The following is a 27,854-nucleotide window of genomic DNA, read 5'->3' as shown; positions in this document are numbered from 1 at the left end:
TTAACCCTGCGTCCTTACGAAGAGGCTGACATATTACATAACATATGTTTTCATGTGTAAATCTTCTATAATGATGTACATTTACAAGTTGCTTTACCCAGACGTTGGTGAAAGAGAGTGAGGACTTGACAGTGATCTTAGTCGGGGGATGAACACACACAGTCGAGTTCATATTGAGGCTCTTCATCCAATAGTCGTAGAGGCCGGCCTCAGTCATGGCTGTGATTCTACGCAACGACAAATTTATCATATATATATATATATATATATATATATATGCAGACAAGTTTTTGATCGTTGAGCCTTTAGTATATAATATATTCATGTTAATCTAAGCATTACTATGATTAATTGAAAGTATAAGACCAGAGTCCAACGTCCAGTACCTTCTGCTTATTGATGGGATAAGAGGGCTGTTCTTGTGGCCGATCATGCAGTACAAGAAGGGCATGAACGCCTCTCTAGATGTGTAGAAGTCACATCGACCTGTTAGATCGAGAGGGATTGACGCTCTAATGATCATGTCAGGGCATATTGTTAACAGGGTATTGCTAAGACGGATCGTTGGTCATAAGGTTTCTAAAGATAATGAATATAATACAAAAATGGTGCTATGAACAGTGGATAACAGAGAATGGGAAGCCGTGTCTTGCCACTAGGGTAAGCCTTCCTTGTCTTAAGCAAATGTGAAGACATCTTGAAATAAGTAGAAGTTCAGACACCATTCCCATTTTCCACAGAATGGTAAGACAGAACATAATGAAAAAAATTTCCTGTAATGACCACACCAAAACGTCTCAGACGTATCATGATAACATGTCACATACCATACATTTAGATACTTCTAAATAACTTACTGAGAGTAAGCCTTCAGTTCACAATTCAGTCAGTTGAAATCTTTCAGACCCAGACATTTCTAACTGATCCATTCAGACACCACGTCCTTCATATACAGTCAATCATGGACCAGAAACCGTGACTCGCAACCTGAGAGAGTGTATACACACTGAGACTGTAAGTCACCTGAAGAAGGACGAACCTCTGCTGGAGAAGTCTTGAGCCATGAGGACCTTAATGGTGAGGTCCTCCCCGACAAAGACGTGCCGACCCTGCCTCACTAGTTCGTCCTGCATACGTGGGTACTCCGTCGCCAGAAGGTACATGATGCGGCCCAGGTTCTCAGACTCTCGTACCTCACTATAGATACCTGACTCTGACGTCTTGAGATATATAAGGATAAAAACGTGATAAGTATTAAGACATTGTGTTGGGATATGACTGCTAACTTTGTGATGTGTTTGCGTCACACTATATGCCTAATGTAGGGTCAATAGCTAAGTAAGTAGTGTAGTATTCACACTTTTGTATAAGGTTATGCGACTGGGATGAAGAGATAGGACCAGAAAGTTGCACAGTATTTAGGAATAAGAAGGATTCCAAACCGTGGAAATGTTAGGTACGAGATTACATGAAGAAAAAGAAACACACACGAAAAAGCACTTACTCGAAAGTGATTGACGTAGGCTGTGTTGAACTCCCAGACCATGGTTGTGGAGGCGTCATCGAGAAGGTCCCGGAGAGTCTGGTGCGGCTGTGGGATGTACCTGACGGCCAGGAGGGACATGAGGTTACCCGAGTAACTCTGGGTCATGATGAGCATCACCAGCATCCAACCGCCCAGCACCAGACGCTCCCACCACCGCTCTGACGGCACCCATGTATCTAGGCAGGCCAGGGGAGGTTAGTTCCCTGAGTAGACGAGGGTGCAGCTACCTACCTTGAATAACTAGAAATATCTATGAATAAAAGGGAAAAACTGTACATTAAAACTCTCAATACCAATAGAGTTCAAGAGGATTACCCCTGAGACTATGTAATACACCTGTAATACTGTAGGAGACCGAGCCGATGAAGGAAATTCATATCAGTAGTTCATTCCTCTTTCGTACGTCTGTCAATGAATCTGTTTCATATGTCCAACCCACTGGTGTATATATATATATATATATATATATATATATATATATATATATATATATATATATATAAACCAAGACTCACTTTCCTGCAGAAGTACACGGACGTAGATAGACAACATGGGTGTCTTGGCCGCGAAACACGACCCAAGAAGAAGCACAGTTGCCAGGAGCCAGTAGAAGAGCCGCCAGGATGGCCGTCCACACCAGCGGGGTCAGGGGCAACAAGAAGCCCCAGGGGTCGACCTCAGGCATCCCTCGACCTCCCATGATCCTCAGGGAATCACTCACCACCGGCGACGTGTAGTCGACGATCTCAGCTCGAACTGCAGTGATACCAAACGGGCCGAGACCAAGGTCGACCTCCTGCAGAACAAGACATATTCTTCGGCCTTCCTCGTCTTCATCTGCTCCATTACGTTTAGCGCTAAACTTACGGTTAGCAAAATGGTAAACGACATTTTCATATCTAATGGTTAGAAAAGACATCATCAAGAGACGCAGATCCTGGCCAGCCATCATAACCTTGAGAGGATAACAGAGAATACTACCAGAAGCCTTCAGCATCAGCAGTCGGTACTAGTAAGGGCCACTAGATGGCTCTCAATGTTTTCCCGATGGGGGAAAATATGGAGAATCCACAACAGGCCTGATGGCCTCAACTTGGCACTTCGGCTCGTCACGGCTTATGATATTCATTCGAGCTGGAGAGGGAACCCAGCTTTAGAGTCATCTAAGCCTGAGAAACTTAGTGAGTGCTGCCGTAAGCAATCTTTCGAGGACATTAGCTCTGGCCTCTTAAACTGACGGCTGGTGTGGCATTCCTTAGAAACAGTGCTCGATACTACTCAAGTTTTTTGGGGGGGATTTAGTATTATTATAGTAACAACATACTCGCCCATATTTCTACTATAGATAGAGACTTTTTTTTTTATGTATTCTTTATTTTTCGTCATTCTACTCACCTTCCTGCCGACCATCCCTACCATGCCAGTCGCCGTCCCGTTGGCCAGTTTTGTGCCAAACGAACCGTCAGGAGGCCTCAGGATTGTGTACCTGCAAGAGAGAGAGAGAGACGTTGATGTATATTGTACCTAAATTGTGGGTAATCCTTTTACGATTATATAAATGTATATATACACATTTGCTCAATCATTTTGACTTACGAGAAGTTGAGGGAGTGAGCGAGCACCTCCAAAATCTGGGTCATGGCTCCCGAGAAGATGACTCTCTGGCCAGGCTTCCCCCGACCCTCCGCCGCAGTAACCACCACATGCGGCGGGAACTCCTCGGCCGTTACCTTCAGCGTGGGCTTCAGTAGGAACCTGTCATACCATCAAACCACACTGTGACCACACCAGGCATCACACTGACCCTAAGACTATAACCTATAACCACACCAGGCGTCACACTGACTCTGGGATCTACAACCCATAACCACACAAGGCGTCACACTAACCTAGGGCGTAACTTTACCACAGCCTCACTAGGCGTCACACTGGTGGTCCTCTACGCATCTCTCACCTGTAAAACTTGTCCGGGAAGAGCGGGAGACCGGACGTGAAAGAAAGGCCGCGAGGAGACCTCCAGGATGCAACCTGCAGTACGGTGCTGCTGTAGGGCAGGTGCACGTACATACTGCATCTGTAGGTAGTAAGAACACCTGTGGCGGGCGTTATAAGGGTATACTACCAAGGACATAGGCGGTGCAGAGAAGAGATATGTCATTACAAAGTGAAGAGGACATCTATGGTCCATGTAGGCAAGCGAGATTTTGTTCATCTTCTCTCCAAATGATTTCGAAGAGGATTAGAATGGGTATCATGCACAGTACTTCTACATATCTATTTATTTGTTCGCCTGTAGGATCCAGAAGAGGTAGGCTGCGAAGTCTACGATGAGTTTGTCAGCTGGTCATTTACCTTGGGGAAGCCCCGGCAGCGTCCACGGTGATCAGCATGGCATTCATCTTGGAGAAGGAGGTGTAGAGGTGTGGCAGGTCCTGAAGGGGCCGGCGGGTGACGGCCAGGAGTTTGTTGGACCACGTCAGGAGGCGTCCCTTGAGGGACCACTCGGCTGAGGCGGCCAGGAAGGCTGGGTCGTCGCTCACCACCACCAGCGTCACGCAACCCGACACCTGCTGCAGCTGTTGACGTTCATATGTTGCTATTAGTGTGGAGTCTCAATACTAGCACCGTGACCTCCCCTCACTAATACTGTGGCATCCCCTCACTAGTACTGAGGCCTGCCCTCACTAGAACTGCTGGTAACCTACCCGCCGAGCCTCGTCGAGCACCTGGGAAAGCTGCGTCCGCATCAAGTTTGGCGTCTTGCCTTCTGTTGGCACCTCGAATACCGCCAGTCCCCGGGAGGCCCGCTGCTGCCTCCCCAGCTCCTGTAGTGACATAATGATAGGTTGTGAAGCACAGACCTGGTGTGGAGAGTTATGCTGGTAAGAGGCAAGTGTGGGAAGGTGATACAAGACAATACAAAGCAGGACATAGGTGATGTGAGGGTGTCAGGGTGAAGCAGTGTTGACGTACCGTGAAGACAGTGGTTGCCGAGGTGGTGCCGTCTGCGAGGAGGATGACGGAGCAGTGGGGCGGCCGCTCGCTGGCCAGCACCGCCTCCACCGCCCCGCCTGCCACTCCCAGCGTCTCTCCAACACCTGACAATAAAGTTGTAAAAAATCTACAGTCTCCGAGTGATGATCCATGAACTGGAGACCATCTTATAAATTGTAGGATACGATGTAAAGGATGTTATTTGTAGCTCTGTAGGAAGTCAGTAAAGATGCAAAAATTGAGATAGCAAATATTTCTACTAGATCCTCATTGATGTTACAACATCCACGGCATATGCACTTACGTTAGATCATCAGATGTTACAAGTGATTTTAGCTGGACTGAAAAGAGGAATGATAACTAAACAGTGCTCGTCTGTATTTACGTGGCGTAGCAGAACCACAGCTGTGGACATACCATACGAGGCTCGAGGCAGCTGGGCGACAGACGGGAGGACAGCCACACTCAGGATCAACAACAGAGCCGCCACACTCACCATCATTACTCTCAGAGACACAGAGAAGGTGTACGTCAGCATATCATTAAATCGTATATCACTACATCACTGTTACTGATATATATATATATATATATATATATATATATATATATATATATATATATATATATATATATATCGTAGCCTAAGACAGGTTCTCAATCATTCGATTAGCTCGAGGGGAACTGGGTGAACTACCGATTGCCGCGCCTTGGATTCGAACCCGAGCGGGCGGGCTCGTGCATGCAACCATAGTCAGCAACGCTAGCCATAATGAGACACAATTTGGCGAGGCGTAAATCTGGATGGTAAGAGCAGAGGTTGAAGATGAAAGTTTCCTCCAGCGATGCGTCTCTTTCCTCTACCTCTGGCCATGTAGTACGTTACCTGTTGTGTTTCATCGTGTGTGTGTGTGTGTGTGTGTGTGTGTGTGTGTGTGTGTGTCAAATACCAGAGGTCCTGGGTTCGTCTCCCGGGCAGGGTCCTCCCAGTATGTTACGTTCGTCTAACATCCTATGACGTACGACTGAATATATCAAAACAACGATGTACAAATAGTTCAGGAACATCACGAAATACAAGAATGAGTGAATGAAGAAATGAATGACGAAGAGAGCGCCGGTAGGGCACTCAGTACATCATCCTAGAATGATCAATTGACAATTGACATAAGAACAGTAATTCCTAAAAAGCTAACACAAACAAACGTAGCCGTGTGATGACCATTGGCTGACTCATGTAATCCCCAAACTGACCGACACACCTCGTACAAATGCCAAGCTGGGAGGGAGTGAGGTGGTAAAGCCAACCAGATGGGAGGTAAGCTGGACAACCTCGTTGCCAGATACTGAAATATACACCTTACAGCTTGCCAGTAACCTCAGGAACACTAGCTAGCAGGGTAAATCAGGACTGAGTAATGTGCCAAATTAGATAATCATAAGAAAGTAAAGCGACATGAACATGCAACAAAATATAAACTTAAATCACTCGTTGTGAGACCAAACGAGTAAGGAAGGGTCACTAATTGCCAGTAAGGTAGTTCAAACTGCCGGGACCCACCACACTTGAAAACAGTCGAATGGGTGAACAGTAGCCAGTTTTAGGCATTACTTCTGAGACGATATACAAATTTATGTTTATGAGGCATCAAAGTTAAAATCTTAGATAAGAGCATCTGTTGTGTTGTGTTGTATAACACACCCGCATCTTCTTACCCTATAGGGAGGGGTAACTCAACTCTCATTACTTTAGGATTTTGTATCACAGAATCCATTTCAGTTTGACAAGAGTGTACGTCGCAATCTCGCGCTTCCTCCCTTGTTTTGGATGGATATACAGTTATCTTTGGCTCGACGACTTCAATGGGATAGTCTGGATACTGAAAGACGTCGGTATATTCCAAAAATACTTTTATTTCTCCTAAGAAACTGTAGTAAGAACGATAGATTCTGAAGTAGATATCTAAGCTACAAATGTATATACACAAGCTTCAGTAACGATCGTTTTTTTGGTTAATTTCATTTATGATTCTCATTCTTGGGGGAAGATGCATCTAATCTACCGTTTTACGTAGAGGGCCGCTGTCCAGCTTATAACTTCTCGCAAATCTGATGCTAAAGCTTTTAATACATCCAGACAGCTTGCACCGCCCGAGCCAGTGTTGTCATGCCTGGATGGTGCTGTCTGTTCTCCAGTTATATTTCGCCTGAAATAGTTAATGCAAAGGTGGTCTGTTTTGGTTTGTGGCTGTTTGTCAGTACTGGTTTGTAGAAGTCTTGGTTTGTCGCAGGGTTGGTGCGTTTGTGGCCTTTGTTTTCGATTTGTGTCTGTGTCGTTTGTCCAGGTTATGTTGGTCCATGACGGTTCGTCTAGCGGTTTCTCTTAATATCTCTTTATGTTGTTTTGCTCTCCCTTGGTGTGCTGGTCCGTTTGTTTGGGTCTATAACTGCGTTGGTCTGTTTTTATAGGCCTGATGCTGACTTTGCCCGATCTGGGATTTGTCTCTTGATCTATCGCTGTAGTTCGATCTGTGTCAGACTTCTGACTATATCGAACTGCCATTGTCGCCTTGTGACAATCATGTTCAGAGGAATGTCGAGTAGGTGTTCGTGTGTCTATGAAGATATCTTTTTCCAGTATTATACTGTCTGCATCGGATGGTCTTAAGGTTTTTCTGTATGTCTGTGCTAGTCTGTCATGCTGCGATTCATCTCTGCCACTCTGGTAAGGTGTCGATCTGTGTGTGTGTCTGATGGTCACGATCCTGGTGTGGCACACACGCATCATGCATTGTGGTCAGTCGAAAGCGAGAGCATCTTCGCGCCCCACGATCCACAGAGGGTAGCGTTCTTCTCATTACTCAGTGCCAGAAAATCTTTAACATTTGCGCTGGCAGCCGAGTACTCCACCGTTATCCGTGTGTCGTGGTTGTTGCCACACTAATTCGGAGGAGCAGCGGTGGAGGACAGGGGATACTTCAGGTCATCCTGGTAGCGGAGAGGTACTGCTGCTAGTGTACAGTAGGTGTGACAGGAACCACCGTTGTGAGACGAGCTTGTAGGAGGAGGAGGAGGAGGCTGAGCCAGGGAGCTGCCTCCTGCTGCCTGGAGTCTTCGAGATCCGTCTCCTCGGTAGTGCAATGGAGGTCTTCCGCTCCGGGCCTTGTTCTCGACGTGGCCCTCTCTCTGCCACCGCCGGATCCACCTGTAGACAGTGGTCACGCTCGTCCCCGTGTGCTGAGCGATCGAGCGGACGGAGAAGCCATCCACCCACATCCACACGAACCTAGCGCGTTCGTCTAAACCCGTGGGCCTGAATGGGTATTGCCGCATCACGAATACTGTCTGTGGAAATGAGGAACATAAAGGCTTCATCTTGACAGTTGTCCAATCATTTCTAGGATGAATGACGGAGATGATAGAGCATATAACTTTCACACACTATGTGGAATTATATATATATATATATATATATATATATATATATATATATATATATATATATATATATATATATATATATATATATATAACGGCAGTGTATATCAGTTTACAGAAATCATAAAGATGATAATGTTCTTTCGATAAAGAAAGTGCTATTCACAGACTATGAATAAAAGTCTCGAGGTAGTCTCCAAAGTGCTAATTGTACAAACTATATACATATGTTTAGCGACACTCACCTGCCAAAATTGCTCTAAATTTCCTTTTCTGTTTTGAGTCTTCACTTCCTATATAGCGCAAACCTAAAGAATGTTTAGAATAAGTCTAATAAAGCTTTAGCCTTATATTTCAAAGCGTACACTATAAAGCCTTATGGTCACAAAGTAACATTTCGTCGAACAATCTCACACAGCATAGATAAAAATGCCTATACTATGAACGTTTACGTGCATCTGCGTCCTTAAGTCAGTACACACATACGTTGCTAATAAACATACGTTCGTAGACAACAAATATTAGTAACTCCCGTCCAGTCAGCTGGACCAGAGGAAACAATATACTCGTCTGCTTAAAGATGAAGTGCAGGAAGGAAGTCTCCACGGCCCTTGGAGGCTCTTTGATAGCGTCGGCTGCACTACAGATATACATCTGACTCCAGCTACCGTTCCCCCTATATCAACTTGATACTGAGCTGTCCGGGCGCACAATGTACCTCATTGGTCAAAGTCGCAGAAGCTGGAGCGAGGATTGGTCAACGGTATTTTGAATTCGTGGCCATGATTGGTGGATGGCCTAAGGGTGGCAATAAAACTTGCCCGATAGGATGAGGTGCGAGATGCGCGCGCACTGGCCATCTTCATGACTGCTGTGGTGGGTGGTAGATGTATGCACGAAACCTTTAGGGATGAATCTCGTTTGTTCGTTTAAGAACTCATGTGACTCACAGTCTAACGGAGCCTTATTTCTTTTTTCTATCTAACGCTTGTTAAGAAACATTCCAGGAATTTACAAATAGAAATAACACTTATTATATATCTTATCTATCTTATTATTTTCCTCATTCTCAAGAACATCTTGTATTGCATGGACCCTTCTGTACTCTAACCTACTCTTCTATATTACCTTTGCCCTACTGTGTGTTGCTGAGGCAACACTATGTAACTATATCCTCCCGTCTCGTCTTTGTCAGTTCGAGTAAGTGCCAGGGTTTCACCTTTGTGGTAATAAGAACGGTGTGGCAGACATTATGAGTGTTGATGTGTGGGGAGGTGGTCCATAGTGTGACACAGTGTTAATGAAGATTCTCTACTGTGTTCCAGTAATTGTACAAAGCAGCTTCCACAACATGCAGAGACCCGAAAATTCCCATTATCACCTCTAGTAAATACACAGTATAAAATCACACACACACACACACACACACACACACACACTCACTGTGCATGTGGCCCTTTGGGAACTATGGAGACTCACCTTATGTCACTTGTATCACATGCCGACCAGTCTGGACGGAACTCCCTCGCAAGAAACATCTTGAAACGTAAATAAAATAAGGAATCTTTCGTCAACGCTTTAGAGATGACAATGATATGATTTTTTTAATTCTTTACTTGGCATAGACCTAGTGATTTGAAGGTGTCTTAAATCAATTCCTCAACTTCAAGTGAATCTTTAAATGCATCAGTTTATGCTAAAGATAGATAACAATAGATAAGTGTGAGGTAAATTCAAACATATATCACATAATTGACATATATTTATCTCACAGCTGATGGAAACACTTCGGTATGTCTTCCTTAACATAAGTAAGAGAGGAGGAATTGTGATACTTAACTGGATGTAATGTAATCACTTCAGAATCGTAGACTCATGAACAACAGAAATGTCAAGACCATTATTATCATCATCATCATTTTTTTTTATAATCTTACTAATATTTCGTCAACACAGAATCTTATAGCATTTTATATCACCAGAGTTTTTACTTTTCGAATTGTTGTTACTTTATCAACCTATGAAAAAGTATCTATACGGGTGAAAAACTGTTTTTTATTTTATTTGTGTGTGTGTGTGTGTGTGTGTGTGTGTGTGTGTGTGTGTGTGTGTGTGTGTGTGTGTGTGTGTGTGTGTGTAAAATGCGTAAACACAGACTTGGGTTTGGGAATATTTTTCCTTATTTGGTATTATATATCTTTGGGTATTCTGTAGCAAACCATTTGACCTAATAATCACAGACTGTCATATATCCTTATGATATAAACTGTTTCTTGTGTCTATTTTATATATCTATTTATATATTTAGTTATCAGAAACTAACGACTATTTCTACATATGGAAATGCGATCACCTTAATCAAGAAATGTGATTAGTTAGAGAAGAAAATCATCCCAGTGAATGCTAATCATCTGCCGAGTGATTAATATAATCCTGAGTAATGGAGATCACGTTGGCCTGAGGGGGGATGGGGGGGGAGTCTGTCTGACCATCCCCTTTACTCAACAGGCAATATGACGAGAGGACCCTGGTCCATGTGACGTTGTGAGCTTCCCGAGACGTTTTGTGGTAGAATTTGGCTTCGGGAAGATCATTGTCGCTTCCAGAGCGGTGATGGGGACAGGCTCAGTAGTTCAAGGAGGAGTTCTGGGTCTGTACAAGACGAGCAGCGAGGAGCTCGAGAAAGAGCAGCGAGAGAGCGGAAGCGTGGCCGCCAGCGAGCACCACGAACATTCCCTGAAATGAACGAGGTCGTCTCCGTCAGGCAGGTGTTCCCACACTGGTATAGTGGTCGGTTTTATGTCAGTTTACAGCATTGATCTTGATGTTTACTGTTCTTATGAATAGTACTTACAGTGACAGAACTTAACCATAAATATAGGTTCATGAGGTAAGCTGAATTTCGTTGTTCTACTATTCTGTCAATGTAAAGGAAATTATATGACTTTGTTATTCACCCAGACGTTGGTAAAGGCGAGCGAGGAATTAAGGGTGATCCTGGAGGGAGGGCGGAGACATCTGGTGGCATTAACCTTAAAACTCCTCATCCAGTAATCAAATATCCCGAACTGCTTCACAAACTTGATGCTGCGGGAGACAGGAAAAGTAGTAATCACTATCCTCCTACGTACATGAACAGAGTTAGGACTGAAACAAATACTGTCTGGGTGATGTGTGGTTGTGTCGAACCAGCGGTGAATATTTAAGAGTACTTGCCATAGCATTCACCACAGTGGCAACCACAATTTTTTTTTTTTCATTTTCATCTTTACGCAAGAACATTAAGGATCATAGGGCCCGACAGGTGTATATTACATATATAAGTAATCACAGATGGATAAACACAGGCACACAGTCAGACAGATTCTACCATGAGGTCATCATTCATTTATGCATCACAGAGTGAAGAATTTACGTGAAGCTTCTGCCATCTTACCTTTTCGTTAAGGCAGGGACGAGCGGGTGGCCCTTCTGACCAATCATGCTCATAGACGAAGGAAAGAAATGTTCTCTAGACGAGTAAAAGTCACACTGACCTGTGGAGTTGAAACACTATAGAGTATTGTAAATACACACACACACACACACACACACACACACACACACACACACATATGTAGTGTAGGAGACGTCACCTGTGTCTGAGAACACGTCGGCCCTGAGGGACCTTCCTTCGTTCTCCTCGACGATGAGGACGTGGTGCCCCTCCGCCACCAGCGTCTCCATCGCCTTCCTGTACTCGGTGGACTTCACCCACATCACGCGACCAATCGTCCTGGCTTCCCTTACTTCACGAAACGTGCCGGTCGTCGCAGCCTGAATATGATTTTTGTGCAGTCTGTTTACAACAGAAATGTAAAAGAAAAAAAAAAAAAAAAAAAACTGACTTATCACATGTTGTTCTGTGAATAGGTTTTGTGAAAAGATTAATGGAATAGTGAAGTGAAAACCTATGACATTACTTGTCTTACCATAACATGTTGCATGGAAATGGAGCCTCCAGGCCACATTAAGGTGGCGGAGGGGTCGTCCAGCACGTCTCTGAGGGACTGGTAGGGCTGCGGGATGTACCTGACGGCCAACATGGACATGAGGTTACCAGCGTAGCTCTTGGTCAACACTAGCGTCATCACCATCCACGACCCCAACACCAGACGCTCCCAACCTCTGGGCTCCGGCCTAAAATCTTGCTCAGGACCAACACCATCAGCCTTAGTATATGTCATATCATGAACACCAACATCTTAAGTATCTTTCATGTCGGAAATGATAAGCTCAAGGATCCCTTGCACATACCATCACTGCTTTTCCTAAATCTCAACTTTTCCCTAACAGCGTTTCGAATAATCTTTGACGAAATATATGCAGCACATCGTTCACTTCGTAATGCCTTGGTTGCTTGAGACAGATATCTAGTTTACATATTTCAGAGGTGCAGTCATAGAAATCTTGCATGCATCTGTTGCTTTACCTTGTTGTAATAATATGCGAAGGTATAAGAATGTATCATTCCTCTGCCAGGTGTCCCTCTGTGGAGCCTTACGAGGGAAGCAGAACAACAGCAGCAACACCATCCCCGGCACCACCAGCAGCGCCGCCAGGATGGCCGTCCACACCAGAGGTCCCAGAGGCAGCAGGAAGCCCCATGGGTCCACCTCAGGCCGCCCCAGACCTCCTATGATCTTCAGTGCGTCGTCCACAAATAACGTCATGTAGTCCACCATCTCAGCACGAACACCACTCAGTGAGAAGGGCCCGACACCGATGTCCACCTCCTGCATCCATCCACATACAATAGTCTATTGGAACAGAGTGGAGGCCAGTTTTTTTGAATGTACACGTGAAACGATTACATTACTTAGAACTGCGAAGGATCAGTGCTAAAAACTTTTTTTTTGTGACCAAAGAAAAAAATTACGAGTGTTATTCTGTTAGAACTTCTCCCCTACAGCGTTTTTTAATTCTATCTGATAGCTGACCTCTTTTCTGTTGCAGTGTGGGAACTGTTGGATGTCAGGCTCACGCGCTAATAGTGTCATACACTCAGGCACAAGTGTTGATCCTGATTGTCGCTGCAGTGACCAAGAACATCCACCACTCCCACCTAGTGCAATGGTGTTGACGTATGCATGATGGCAAACGCCTTTGACTGGCTACTTCCCGGATGTGAGGTGTTGAACCAAGTTAGTGGTGGACGAAGGCTGGCTAAATGTGTTAATAACTGTGTACCTTATCTCTGGAGTATGTATTCTAAACTAGAGCTGTGACTCTGTTTGAACAAGTGGCCCTTAATGTGAGGAACCATGCCTTTCGAATATTCAACATTGTGTACTACTTCCTCAAGACATGGAAACAGACGTTTCACTCTGCATATATTTCTGTTTATTTCTGCACCCCGCGGTGCAAAATGGGTCAGTGAAAGTAAATTTGATGAAAATGAGTTTGAGGTGAACATAAAGGTGTAGAGATGACGAAAGCGTAGTGAAGATGAGGGTGTCGTGAGGTATAGGTGTAGTGAGGATATAAGTTACTGAAGATAAGGTTATGGTGAAGATAGCTTTTCTCTGACCTGACCCACACTAAGTTATCCACGCTAAGTTCATATGCCCGACTTCTACACACAATACTGACCAGGACCACTCAGTAGATACTTCTTGCTACACGCACCTTCCTGCCCACCATCCCCACCATGCCAGTCCATGACCCATCAGGCTTCTTAGTTCCCCACTGTCCGTCCCGCGACCGCACGAGGAAGTACCTGGTGAGGTAGGAGTTAATACCACTTACCCTGACGTGTGTAAGGTTCCAATACTTTACGTTTGAATGGTTAGGTTCCAATATTTTATTTCTAGGAAAATGAAATGCGTAAATTTGTGCATTTTTTCACAACCGTGAGTGAATCATGAATGTCAATGACACCATTTAACTTCAGCACATCACATAACCTACATAAACTCACTTCCTTCGTCTAACTGCCATCACAACTTACGTAAAATTAAAGTTATTTGCAAGTAACGTCAGCAGCCGTACTACTGGTCCTGTGAAGCTCAGTGGCTGACTAGGCGTCCAAGCTGGATCCCCCTCTACATAGGACGGGTACTCCATGGCCACCGCAACGAACGATGGCCCATAGGCGAACCTGGCAGTGGAAAGTACGACTATCTTGATAATGATAAGTTAGCCTGATGTCATAAATTACTGATAATGTGTCTGCTGCTTTCTTTCAACGAAATATTTAATTTAATGAGGTATCTTTTTCATGGTAAGAATAGTTGAATACACGTATGATTCCATCTCTTCACTAATCCCCAAAAAATGAGGTAAAAAAAGATGGGTTTCCATTTCACATACTTGGAGAACTTCTCAGGGAAGAGCGGGAGGTGGGTAGCCAGTGTGAGGCCACGTATGGTCGACCAGGAAGCAACTCGCACCACCTGGGCTTCCGGGGGTCTGTAGGGCAGGTGGATGTATATATCACACCTGCAGGGAAAGCTGGCTTTAACTGTGATATTTCTGTACGTGTTTTGACCGGAGTCTAAGTGGACGACCTCAATATAACCTTCCCACTTTAGCAGTAGGGTTTTTTTTTTTTTATGAAACGAATGTCTGAGTGACCGTAACAGAGTGACATACAAATACTACACAGCTTATTCTCACGGACCTCAGTTCTGTTAACATGATGAACATACATACACTGCTGATGATGCATGTGGCACCTCTGTGGTCTACGGTTTGCAGAGAGGTGCGTGAAGTATGTTGCACAGTGGCCACATGTAGCACAACACTTCACCTCAAAGTATCCGTTCACACTCATATTTCCTCATTGTTGGGGACGATGGTGGGCTTATATTCTTTACTCAATGGAGGAATAGTATTGGCTGGTAGGAGTCTGCATTAAACCTTTTTCTCATATCTGGAGAAGGCAACCTCTACGAGTACTGACCGGTCAACATGTTAATTGTGGTGAATACCACAGCAGTGTTAGCCAGGAGAAAATGGTGGCTGGTCCTTACCTTTTTTTATGAACGGTGAGGCAGCCATTCACAACTAGGAACATAGTGTCTAACCTGAAAAAATCCTTAAGAGTGTTCGTAATGATCAGCATGGCGTTCATCATGGAGAAGGAGGTGTAGAGGTGTCGGCAGGTCCTGAAGGGGCCGGCGGGTGACGGCCAGGAGTTTGTTGGACCACGTCAGGAGGCGGCCCTTGAGGGACCACTGGGCCGAGGCGGCCAGGAAGGCTGGGTCGTCGCTCACCACCACCAACGTCACGCAACCCGACACCTGCCGCAGCTGTTGACGTACACGTATTAGTGTTGCCTGCCTTTGCTTGAAAAAAAAAAAAAACTCCCTCCCCATACATGAGATGTGACCTCTCCTGACTACTGAAGTGATGTTCTTGAGGTACTTTACCTTCGTTTGTGATGTGGCTCGACAGAGGGTGCTAGAGCAGTCAACATAGGCCGCAGAGAGTCCCTTACCTTTATACTCGAACGGAACTTTTGCCTGGGGTTTGACGGTGTCCCGCCTCTCTTGGGAGAGATGTGTCCTTAACCTACCTTCAGGCGAGGAAAGGACTGAAAGCGTCTTAGGCAAGTGGTAGACTCCCGTCGTGTCCTGCTTTTTGCACAACTTCTTCACATTGTGTCTATATAGGACTGGGAGGTCCTCCTTTTCGTTGGCCTCCTCTTCTGTTCAGGATTTTAGATCCGGTTCGTAAATGGCTCGCGTTTCGAGGAGCAAGATAAACAAAGCCTGTCCCGTACCCTCCATACGGAACAGGAATGAAGAAGGACAAGCAGAAAGTCAAAGTACTCTAAGTAATATCTGGCAGCCACCTGACGTAGCTTGCGCTCCTAGATAAGGGTCGGTGCTGCATGTGTTCGTGGGCGAGTCAACTGATATACGACCTGGTGTTAGGGACAAGACCCTCTTTATATCTAGCTTCATGTGGTGACCGTCGGTTCTAACATGTATCTGAAGTTAGAAAAGAGGGAGATTTTGCCGATTTCATTGCATTATATTTTACTGGTACTGTTAGCAAACTACCCAGTAGTAGTAGAATTATGAGGAACTTTCCCGCCACACCGGTGTTGTGAGTGACGTACCTGTCACACTGGTGCTGTGAGCGACGTCCCAGCTTCATTACTACCGTGTGCTACCTACCCGACGAACCTCGTCGACCATCCAGGAGAGCCGTGTCTCCGTCATGTTAGGGTTCTTGTCCTCTCCTGTCGCCTCGAACGTCGCCAGCCCCAACGGGATCCGCAGCCTCCCCAGCTCCTGAAATGACATAATTACACGATGTGAGCAAGAATGAGGACACTGTGGATGAGAGGAGACTGTGGGTTGCTGGTACATTATAATAAGCCACAAAACACGTGTTGTGTGAGGGTATCAGGGTGAGGCAGTGTTGACGTACCGTGAAGACAGTGGTGGCCGAGGTGGTGCCGTCTGTGAGGAGGATGACGGAGCAGTGGGGCGGCCGCTCTCTGGCCAGCACCGCCACCACCGCCCCGCCTGCTACTCCCAGCGTTTCCCCTCCACCTGATGAAAGGCAAAAATCTAGTAGCAAAATCATAACCTTAAAAGCTGATTAGGTATTTAGTACAAATGACCCTATAATTACGAGAAATCATTCATGCCATAGTTATCATTTACACACACACACACACACACACACACACACACACACACACACACACACACACATACCACAGCTGTGAACTTACCATATGGGCCTCGAGGCAGCTGGGCAGCAGACGAGGGGATAGCCACAATCATGATCAACAACAGAGCCGCCACACTCGCCATCATCATCGTCATCACTGACCTCCACATCTCTGCTGAACGTTTACATAACCATAAGGATACGAGGCAGTGAAGATAAACACACCCTCCCTGCATTCTTGTCTGATTGCCCCATCCCCTTGTTTACATTTCCCAGTCAGGAGTTCCGTCACAGATAAAAGATACAGACACCAGAACTGTGATGTAATACACATGTTATCGAGAATGTTCAGGGCGATAGTCCGTCGCTGCTGACGTCACTCGTGGTCAGGAGGGAGGCTGAGGTGGGACAACTGATGTACCTCTCCGAAGGGACATTCCGACATGTGGATATATCATTATGCTGGTTAGTCATCTGGTGGCGCCTGTGTTTCTTTGGAATCATTTGCGGTCTGTCATGTGGTGTGTAAGGCTGTAGGTGTAGTTACATCTATGCACACACACAGTATATATATATATATATATATATATATATATATATATATATATATATATATATATATATATATATATATATGTATTCCTATGAGTCCACGGGAAAATGAAACACGATAAGTTCCCAAGTGCACTTTCGTATAATAATCACATCATCATGGGAGATACAAGAAAGAAATATAACAGTCAGTTGATATACAACGAAGAGACGGTAGCTAGGACGCCATTTGGTAAACAGTATCAATATCATCTTTTTAATCTTTAGGTAAAAAAAGTTCACTAAAGATTTTCGTCTTCTTGACTGTCTTTACTTAGTTCAGGTACCTTTATACAAAACAAATTCTTTTGTGGTACGAGATTCCTTCTCATCCCTGTGTACATCTACTTACAATCTATCCTACTTACAAGTCACAGATTAGAATTCATGTATTTTCTCTTCAGTAACATCAGTCTTGTAATCTGAGCTCTGTACTTTTACATACTGTATCCATTATTCTTTTGCTCTTTTAGTCTCTCTCTCTCTCTCTCTCTCTCTCTCTCTCTCTCTCTCTCTCTCTCTCTCTCTCTCTCTCTCTCTGTTCTGTCGTTTCGGTACATCGTTGGCTCCCAGATCCCCTGGTGTCCGCAGTTCTCACCACCAAAGTCCTTCTGACTTCCTGAGCAACGAGTTCCTAGCTTTGGTGTTCATTGTTTAATTTCGTCTCATGTTTGAAGGAACGTCAGTACATTCCAAACTGCATCTAACCTCATAGTTTATATCGTGTCGATCCAGACTATCAGTGAAGGGAGGCGCGCAGCCGTTTTCTCTTGTCTTCGGAAACCTATGAGGATATGTATTCGGAATACAATAAACCTGGAAAGCGTTCGAGACATCCACGAAAGTGACTGGAACCATAGGAGGGTTTGACTGAACGTTCAACGGATCCGACACCCCTGGGAATACCCCATGTAAACAACCGTAACGTCTTGAAAAAATGCTGCCCTCTCTTCGCCACCGTCTGATCCATCTGTAGACGGTGGACAGACTGGTCCCAGCCTTCTGTGCAATCTCACGGGGACAAACACCGTCTGCCCACATCAACACGATCATTGCACGGGTATCCACATCCGTCGACGTAAACACGGGACGACGATGCACCATAATGTTCCTGTGTGATATGAAATAAGGAGCTCTTCATCCACGACGTTACTACTGGTGAATCTACAATATTAAGAAGACATCTTGCTGATCTGCTTACCTGAGGCTTGGCTGCTTCGACGGCAAAATTATCTCCTATTGAAGAAATTAGTTATAATCACTAGTAATGATACTTCATATGATATTAACACATAATTAGGTTGATTTCCTTCCTCTCTGCTGCTCGAAAACGATTATTTTCTTCATCAAACATAACATTGGATTTGCCATGATAACCCGCTTAGGTTGATGTGCCATTTATGTACCTTTAAAGATTCATGTCATACAGTGTTGAGAGAGGATGGTGGGCAGGATAACGATTTTGAGGATCGATCTCTTATGACATTCGTATTGTCCTATTCTGAGGGTAACAGGGAAGTCAAAGTTCCAGGAGGCAGGACTAACATACGCTGGAATCTCTCAGACTTCAAATACACATAACTGGAAAACAAAATAATCTCCAGATGTTATGTGTTGGGATACATCAATGAGGGTTATGTGTTGGGATACATCAATGAGGGTTTAGAATCTTTCTCTCAAGACAATCTTGCCCTGGTATTACTTTAGGACCCGTTTTTAGAAGCTCCTGCAGCTCTAAGACTGCGCTACTTCCAGTAGCAGGGAGCTGATGGATTCTTTTGGAGTGAAAACTTCTTTGAGGAGAGTTTTACCCTCTTTTATCAACAGACGATGATATGGCCAGTGCAAAAGTAACTTTTTACTTACTACAGGTGAAGTCCAGTAATATATATATATATATATATATATATATATATATATATATATATATATATATATATATATATATATATATATATATATGTGTGTGTGTGTGTGTGTGTGTGTATACAAATACACGAATATGTAATGTTCACGTGTAAATCAATCTAAACAATTCTCCCATTGCAAGTCCGAGAGTCGAGCCAAGGCTACCGAGAACAGCAGGCGGGCTGTGTACCACTGGATCACCGATGGGGGCAAACCTCTCCACTCTGGAACTGCTATCCTCAGCTCCAGAGGCCACGGGTAGCGGTCTGGAGCTGTCGATAGCCGTGGTCCATTGGTACGCTGTCAGCCTACTGTTCTCGGTAGTCTGGGTTCGACTCTCGGGGCGTCCAATATTTGGCAACACTCAAAAGAAGAAAAAGACGTCACAAGTTTTACAGTAGTAGCGCAGGAGGTGAGGTTGTTGACGGTGTCAGCTGCACCACGACAATGTGTCTTGCACCAGCGCCTCACATCCATTTTGTGTTCGCTAGACACACCTCCTGCAGGAGTCAGGCCTGCGTCTCATTGGTCGAAAGCATATACCTTGATCTGGGATTGGTTAACATTAGAGGCAACCAGCGACATGATTGGCTGGAACTATTTCCTTAGCCACTACTGAAGTTTGTGATTGGCTAGTCAAAAGATGCGCGCGTATGACATCAGGTGGTTCATGTAAAACAAGAAATTCTTTTTTTCTTTATACTTTTTTTAAACGCTAAAGCAAAAGGTGTATTTGCTGTGGTACTTTCTCTTAAAGAGGGAGATCATGAATACATTCATTCAGGAAAGGTTTCAAATAAGCATCAGATCGTCCAGGACTGTTCACAGCAGCCGGGGTAACGTAAGTCTCCTCACTTATTACTCTAGTCAGATGAAAAGGATATTTACCTGAGCTTGTGTATATCATCTCTCTCTCTCTCTCTCTCTCTCTCTCTCTCTCTCTCTCTCTCTCTCTCTCTCTCTCTCTCTCTCTCTCTCTCTCTCTCTCTCTTCCATAGTCAGTTACTAAATGGGATGGGCCAGTAGTGAGACGAGACTGAATCGGAGCAATGAAAATCACGTTTTCGAGAAGAGTCGTTTTATTTTATCAATATAAATGTATTCAGAATCGGTCATGTGTGGAGTTCAGAGGCCCACGTTGGTAGGAAGCCAGTAGTTCTGGGTCTTTACGAGACTAGAGGCAAAAACCTCGAGACAGAGCACCAGGAGAGCGCCAGCGTGGCCGCTACCAAGCACTGCAAACATTCCCTGAAATGAGCGAGGTCGTCTCCGTCAGGCAGGTGTTAACACAGAGTTCAACTGTCTGTAACATATCAGAACACAATTCTGCATCCCTATCCTTATAAACTATAACCGGAAGAACCAAAACCAAAGCATCTATTGTATTGTTTCATACTGGATCTCCACCAGGCTTATCAGAGACGTGTAGGAAGGCCGTTTCCTCCCTTGTTCTCCCATGTTCCATGATGTTACCATGACTGCATCACTTACCCAGACGTTGGATAAACCAAGGGAGGAGTTGATCATGATCCTTTTGGGGGGACGAAGACATCTGGTAGAGTTAACTTTAAAACTCCTCATCCAAAGATCAAATATCCCGAACTGCTTCACAAACTTTATGCTATGAGTGGAAAGAGAAACCTATAAGTAATCTACAACAATAATTTTCTTATTTCTGTCATACAAAGCGATTAGTGATTGTTCTTTCTAACTATCAGCAACTCATATCAATCAAACACAAGAAGTTCAGTAGTTGTACGGTTGGTATGGAGGGGAGGATTCAAGTGGCGAAATTCTCCACGGTTTTCGACATCGTCCTCAACTGGAGTAGTTGTTTCGAAAAGAAAGATTAAGTCTTCAGTGTATTACTATGTATCTCCAGAATATAGCAGCCATTTAAGCTATGAATTGCTTGAAGAAAATACTGTTTTGGGTAAAAGAAAAGACTATTGTGGATATCATATTCAAAATAGCTACCGTAAAAAAGAAGTGTTTTAAGCGAAAGAGGAAAAGGTCATTTTTCATGATTTTGCATACAGACACACACACACACACACACACACACACACACACACACACACACACACACACACACATACAGACACACACTATAGAATGATTTCCAGTCATGACCAGACACCAACACTCTCCACCCACGTTACCTTTTACTTAAGGCCGGGACGAGAGGATGGCCCTTCTGACCAATCATACTCTTGGAGGTGTGCAAGAAATGTTCCCTGGACGAGTAGAAGTCGCATCGTCCTGTGGGGAGAAAAGATATAACTCAATCTGTCCAGCAACTGTAAATAGACACAGAAAACTAGTACATCAACACAGGATCAACAAATATAGAATCTATGATAACAGATCCATCAAAATTTGTATATCTTGAGAATGACTTCTTTAAGAATAACGTCAAATTCACATCCTGTAAATCAAAGGACAATGATCTCACTGAGCCGTGTGTAGGGGGGAACAGTGCTGGAGGGATACAAACCCACATCAGAACTGAGGAAAATATCCATTTCCCCATCTCATTCACACAACTGAAGCGTAATTGTGTGAAAATTGTGTTGAATGTAGAGCGGGAGGAACTGACCTGTGTCTGAGAATAAGTCGGCCCTGACGGACCTGCCTTCTTTGTCTTCGACGATGAGGACGTGATGACCCTTCGCCACCAGCGTCTCCATCACCCTCCTGTACTCCATGGTCGTCACCAGCTTCATGCGACCGTGTTTCTTAGCGTCCATCACCTCAGCAAACGGACCACTTTTCACAGTCTACAGGATTTTTTTTTCTTTTACTGGATTATTAATACATATAAGAGAAACTATGATACTTTACGACTACAAGATGCTCGGAAATGATCATTTCATGGATGAGTTAGATTAGCATCAGCAGTTTCTGAGCTCCAGGAGCCTAACTTGTACAACATGTTCTGAGAGGAACCTGGTCCAGGCTTCATCGTATGGTAGTGAGAATAGGCTTCCATCACACACACCTGGTTACAAGCAAGGTATGGCAACACAACTGCTCGTAGTTGGGATGTGTCAGTGTATTGGCTACAACGGGGCGGTATCATTCCAATGAATACAGCGGGAAGTAGTCAAAGCAATGGCAAAATAAATGCCACACAACACACCTGGTCATAAGAGGGTTGTATCTTATGACACAATGAAACGAAACTTCATACTGATTTCCTGCAACTTTTGCTAAGAATATTCACATTGGGAATATGTGGGGAAATCAACCAGAAGTGTACTAATCATCATTACTGTTTTATCATTATCCTTGTCTTACCCGGAGATATTGCATGTAAGACGATCCAGTCAGCCAGATCATGGTGGCGGAGGGGTCGTCCAGCACGTCTCTGAGGGACTGGTAGGGCTGCGGGATGTACCTGACGGCCATCATGGACCTCAGTTTCCCGTCGTAGCTCCGGGCGAGCACTAGGGTCATCACCATCCACGACCCCAGCAGCAGCCGCTCCCACCCCCGCTCACTAGGCTCCGGGCTGAAGTCTTGTTCAGGGTCAACACAATTCTCATCATATTTTACATAAACAAACCGAATATATTTAACAGGTGTAGTGTTAGAAATGACAGGCCCAAGAGACTTGCCTCCATACACGGATTAAACAACCACGGCGACATCACACATCCTTGACGCAGATCCGCCCTCACTGAGAACCAATCACTCTCTTCTCTTCCTCCTCGCACATAATCCTTACTCACTTGGTGAAACCTCCTCAATACATTTATCAACTTTCCATTTACCCTATACATTCAAAGCATCATCCTCAAGGCATTCTCTGTCTATCCCATCATCCGTTTTCTATAGATCCAGACATACCACATACAGTTCGGTCTCTTCTTCCAAGTATTTTTTACAATGTATTCAAAACAAATACCTACTCAGTCCACACATACCCACCCCTCCTGGAAGATACATCAGCAAGCTGCTTCTGTTTTCTTACATATTGCTTGTAAGTAATTCTTAACGAAAGAGTTACATTAGTTTGGCCTCGAGATATCTTCCAAGTAACATGGCACTTATGGATTACTTTACCTTGTTGTAACAATATACGAATATACAAGAAGATGTTCTCTATCTGCCAGTCGCCCTTTTGTGGAGTGTTTGGAGGAAAGGAGTGCAACAGCAGCAACACCATCCCCGGCACCACCAGCAGCGCCGCCAGGATGGCCGTCCACACCAGAGGTCCCAGAGGCATCAGGAAGGCCCACGGGTCCACCTCAGGCCGCCCCAGACCTCCTATGATCTTGATCGTGTCGTCCACGAACACCTTCATGTAGTCCACCACCTCAGCACGAACACCACTCAGTGAGAAGGGCCCGACGCCTATGTCCACCTCCTGCATCCACCCATTTAGATAGATTTTTTAATGGGTTAAGGGCTGGTGGTAATGCACGTGTGTATGAAGCGAGGGGGGGCTTGCCAAGACTCAACACTACTAAGGTACTGTTGATTCTTGTGACATAAATAGCAACCTACAGAATGCAACATGAACTACTTGATACCAACATAGCTGTGCTGTGGATATCAATTTGCCTTTCATTAATTTCGTATTAACTTCTGATATACACACAGTAGATCATTGTATTCTGAGCTTGTGGCTAGTGTACGAATGTCAGAGATCATGGCTGCTGATGTACTTGGTTGCTTAAGTTAAGACTAAGTTATAGAGCATCCTTTTCTTTGACTTCACTTGATCAGGAAACTTCTTCTACTACGACTATTAGTACGGATATTAGCTACTACTACTACTACGATTACTACTTTTACTATTATTACTATTAGTTTCAGTTGCCGGCCTTTGCAACCCATGCTTGCTCGAACCAGCCATCATGAATGATACACAGAGACACTAGTCGCTATACACTCACGTTCCTGCCCACCATCCCCACCATGCCAGTCCAGGACCCATCAGCTTCCTTAGTTCCAAACGTTCCGTCCGGCGGCTCCACGAAAGTATACCTGAGAAGACAGACATCAAGACTGAAACGTCTGACGTGTGTGAGACGTCATCATTATTCTCAACTATACCATTTGTTTGTGAGGAATAATGGTGGATTGATCGTCCATCTCCTTATCCTCAATTTACAGTTTGTAAACCTTAGATGATATATATATATATATATATATATATATATATATATATATATATATATATATATATATATATATATATATATATATATATATATATATATATATATATATATATATATATATGAAAAACTTGCATGAAATCACAACCTACGTAAAATTGGATTGATTTGCCAGCAAGGCCAGCAGCTGTATCACGGGTCCCTTGTAGTTCAGCGGCTGACCAGGGGTCCAAGCTGGGTGTCTCTCCACGTAGAAGGGGTACTCCATGGCCACCACCAGGAATGATGGCCCATAAACGAACCTAAGCCAATAACCCAGTCTAGCATGAGCAGTATCAAACTGAGTGGAATCATAATGTAAGTGATGAGGATCTAGTGCTCCAAGTTGTTTATTTTGTACATTATCTTTCGAAGATTTTACCTAAACTAGTTTCATATGCACTTTCTTCAATACACATCTCTCTCAGTTGTAATATATATTTGCTATGCGATGCAGAAGTCATGTTGACAGCAAGTAAACAGCTGATCAATATGCTTATGTGCATTCCTTAAATTCTGGTGATATGAAGGAATATTATATGGCTGCATTCCTCACACACACACACACACACACACACACACACACACACACGTACTTGGAGAACTTCTCAGGGAAGAGCGGGAGGTGGGTGGCCAGTGTGAGGCCACGTATGGTCGACCAGGAGGCAATAGGCACCACCTGGGCTTCCGGGGGTCTGTAGGGCGGGTGGGCGTATATATCACACCTGCAGAAAAAAAAGAAAAAGAAGAAAAAAGAAAAGGTTTATATTTGACTGCGAAAAATATAGAGCTTGATTTTGCTCTTTTGAGAGAGGGCATTATCTTATTGTTTTTACACATCGATCTGTCAGCTCCACACTGGTACTCAGTGGAGATGAGTAGCAGTTCTTTAGTGCTCATGATGATTGCCTAGAGACAGAAAAGTATCATTAATGATACACAGTGGATAAGAGGAGTATGATACATTCCTAATATGATTAATCCTCTGGTCATTTCCATGCTCAAAACTATATATATATATATTTCAAACGACGGTCTAACATGCTGACATATGATTACGTGTCTGTCAACGTCTCTGCCTGAAGGTTCACGTGATATGAGGCACGTAACATTGGATAGAGCGGACAACAAAGCGCTCTGCATGACCACAATTTCCTATCTGAAAGCTGGTCAGTGTCTGGATAAGGCTGCTGCCGTCTTCCCGGGCAACAACAGGTCACTGTGTGGACGCTGCTGTAGCAAATTCAACCATGAGGAACGGTAGCTGATCATTGCGGAACTGTTACAGCAACATTTACGATCAAGAACACGGTTGGCTAACCTGGGAAAGGGCGCGGAGGTGTCCACGATGATCAACATGGAGTTGATCATGGAGAAGGAGGTGTAGAGGTGTGGCAGGTCCTGAAGAGGACGGCGGGTGACGGCCAGGAGTTTGTTGGACCACGTCAGGAGGCGGACCTTGAGGGACCACTCAGCCGAGGCGGCCAGGAAGGCTGGGTCGTCGCTCACCACCAGCACCGTCACGCATCCCGACACCTGCCGCAGCTGTTGAGGGACACAAATTGGGTAGTCCGCCCTTGCCTCTATAACCTTCCTAACGGCAATTCCCCTTTCCCTACCCCGGGAACCTCGTCTAAGTTGAGGAATTATCAAGGTTTCAAAAAAGTGAGAAAAGTGTTCATATTTTCCGACTCGTTTTATGAGGAGGAATGAGAAGAGGGAAAGAAAAGGGTACCGTCCTTTTCTGATGCCAAATAATCCTAACCATATATCTGTATCGTCTTGATGACGTGTATTAAAGATAAGTTTGCCAATTTCATTTCACTTCTTTTCTAGTACTGCATGTGACGTATCTCAGCACACAACGATTCTGAAGGAACTACCTTATAAGAAGTGCGAGTGGCCTGTCCGCCACACTAGTTGTGTGAGTGACCTGCCAGCCTCATCAATTTTGCGAGTGACATACCTGCCGGGCTTCGCCAACCATCCAAGAGAGCGTTGTATTTGAGCCTTTGCTCTTTCCAGGCACCTCGAACACCGCCAGCCCCAACGGGATCCGCAGCCTCCCCAGCTCCTGAAGTGACATAATTACAGGATGTAAGCAAGAATGAGGACACTGTGGGTGAGAGGAGACTGTGGGTTGCTGGTATATTATAAGAAGCCACAAAACACGTGTTGTGTGAGGGTGTCAGAGTGAGGCAGTGTTGACGTACCGTGAAGACAGTGGTGGCCGAGGTGGTGCCGTCTGTGAGGAGGATGACGGAGCAGTAGGGAGGCTGCTCTCTGGCCAACACCGCCTTCACCGCCCCGCCTGCTACTCCCAGCGTCTCCACAGCAGCTGTCAGAAACAGGGGTAAAAGCTATAGCAAAATAGAAAAAAAAATGCTTTTGTAGTACAGTTTGTTTAAGAATAAGAAGCCTTTCGTCTTACCATATATATATATATATATATATATATATATATATATATATATATATATATATATATATATATATATATATATATATATATACATATATATATATATATCATACATTCATACACAAAACTATGTATCATCGTCAGATGACGAAAGAGATCTTCCTTCTTCCAAGAAGACCATCCTCTCCCTGGTACTGATTGTAGCGCGGCCTTGGAGCTGCAGAAGTTTCAATATTGAGGGTCGTGAGGCTGCATCATGATGATGATAATGCGTCTCTATAAACGACAGGAATAAGGTGGAGTGTGACTCTATGAGTGGACTCACCATAAGGGCGTCGAGGCAGCTGAGCGGCGGATGGGAGGACAGCCACAGTCAGGATCAGCAACACGATCGCCACACTCGCCATCACTACTGCCCTTCAAAGTTCCGCTGCTGGTATAAATGATCATATGAACAGGGATCATAAATGAGAATTGTGTTGATCTATCTGAACAGTTTCAAACCCTGACAGATAATGAAGTCGAGAGAGAGAGAGAGAGAGAGAGAATAGTTTAAGAAACCTATTGTCTGCTGTCGAATATTAGAATTGCAATCAGGATCTAACATGATATTACCAAGATTCATGCAAGGGCCTTCCCGGGTTCGAATCCTGGGTACGGCCGTCGGTTCAGAGCCAATCCAGCAGTTCATCCTCACTTCGTGGTTTACCGATAAATGAGTACCTCACATAGGCTACTATGTGTGTGTGCCTTTACACATAAGAATTAGGACTTGGTATATATATACAAAGGTGAGGGCCGAGATAACACAAGTGGCGTCAGGAACAAGGGAAGAATGGCCTTATTGACACATATCCGTTCTTCAACTACTATGCATAATGTACTGAAACCAGATCCTCTCATAAACAGCCATAACCCCACAAACTATTTCATTGTTTTAGCCCACTGACAGCACGTCACCCCTCATATACCACATAGATCCAATTCATTCTGTAGGTTCTCGATCTAGAGTTATCTATGGTAGTTTACTGTGTAATCAAGAAAAAATTGGTACATATCCTGTTCTCTTCAATTAATCTGATGCTTTTTTTTCTACTTTGTTTTGCGTGATAACTCA

General features: G+C 44.4%; 3 protein-coding genes across 3 annotated transcripts; all 3 read right to left on the bottom strand.

The window, feature by feature from the left end:
* Positions 1 to 2,363: 2,363 nt before the first annotated feature.
* LOC139760827 (glutamate receptor ionotropic, delta-1-like) lies at positions 2,364 to 4,637 on the bottom strand. Its single transcript, XM_071684475.1, has 6 exons — positions 4,520 to 4,637; positions 4,252 to 4,371; positions 3,899 to 4,122; positions 3,501 to 3,620; positions 3,143 to 3,301; positions 2,364 to 3,032 (listed from the first exon to the last, which is right to left on the bottom strand). Exons 2-6 carry the CDS (start codon positions 4,291 to 4,293, stop codon positions 2,825 to 2,827), a joined length of 753 nt encoding a protein of 250 aa, XP_071540576.1. The 5' UTR covers positions 4,294 to 4,371; positions 4,520 to 4,637; the 3' UTR covers positions 2,364 to 2,824.
* Positions 4,638 to 10,013: 5,376 nt separating this feature from the next.
* Positions 10,014 to 16,794, bottom strand: LOC139760945 (probable glutamate receptor). The gene is given in 14 exon segments (XM_071684731.1): positions 10,014 to 10,714; positions 10,936 to 11,065; positions 11,415 to 11,514; positions 11,614 to 11,794; positions 11,950 to 12,164; positions 12,450 to 12,753; positions 13,646 to 13,736; positions 13,968 to 14,117; positions 14,330 to 14,458; positions 15,046 to 15,119; positions 15,121 to 15,270; positions 16,144 to 16,260; positions 16,400 to 16,524; positions 16,710 to 16,794. Coding segments are annotated over 14 exon segments (1,962 nt in total). The 3' UTR covers positions 10,014 to 10,603.
* A 3,432-nt stretch (positions 16,795 to 20,226) lies between these two features.
* On the bottom strand, positions 20,227 to 27,170 carry LOC139760968 (probable glutamate receptor). Its single transcript, XM_071684748.1, has 13 exons — positions 27,063 to 27,170; positions 26,529 to 26,653; positions 26,282 to 26,389; positions 25,637 to 25,860; positions 24,912 to 25,040; positions 24,429 to 24,578; positions 24,052 to 24,142; positions 23,216 to 23,519; positions 22,448 to 22,668; positions 21,747 to 21,927; positions 21,310 to 21,409; positions 20,639 to 20,768; positions 20,227 to 20,395 (listed from the first exon to the last, which is right to left on the bottom strand). The coding sequence occupies exons 1-13, from the start codon at positions 27,142 to 27,144 to the stop codon at positions 20,273 to 20,275; spliced, it is 1,968 nt and encodes a 655-aa protein (XP_071540849.1). The 5' UTR covers positions 27,145 to 27,170; the 3' UTR covers positions 20,227 to 20,272.
* Between the last annotated feature and the right edge of the window lie 684 nt (positions 27,171 to 27,854).

The sequence above is a fragment of the Panulirus ornatus genome, chromosome 38 (genome assembly GCF_036320965.1).
Source record: "Panulirus ornatus isolate Po-2019 chromosome 38, ASM3632096v1, whole genome shotgun sequence".
NCBI classification, from domain to species: domain Eukaryota; kingdom Metazoa; phylum Arthropoda; class Malacostraca; order Decapoda; family Palinuridae; genus Panulirus; species Panulirus ornatus.
Note: the sequence above shows the minus strand (reverse complement) of the source record. Positions and strands in the feature narration are given on the sequence as shown.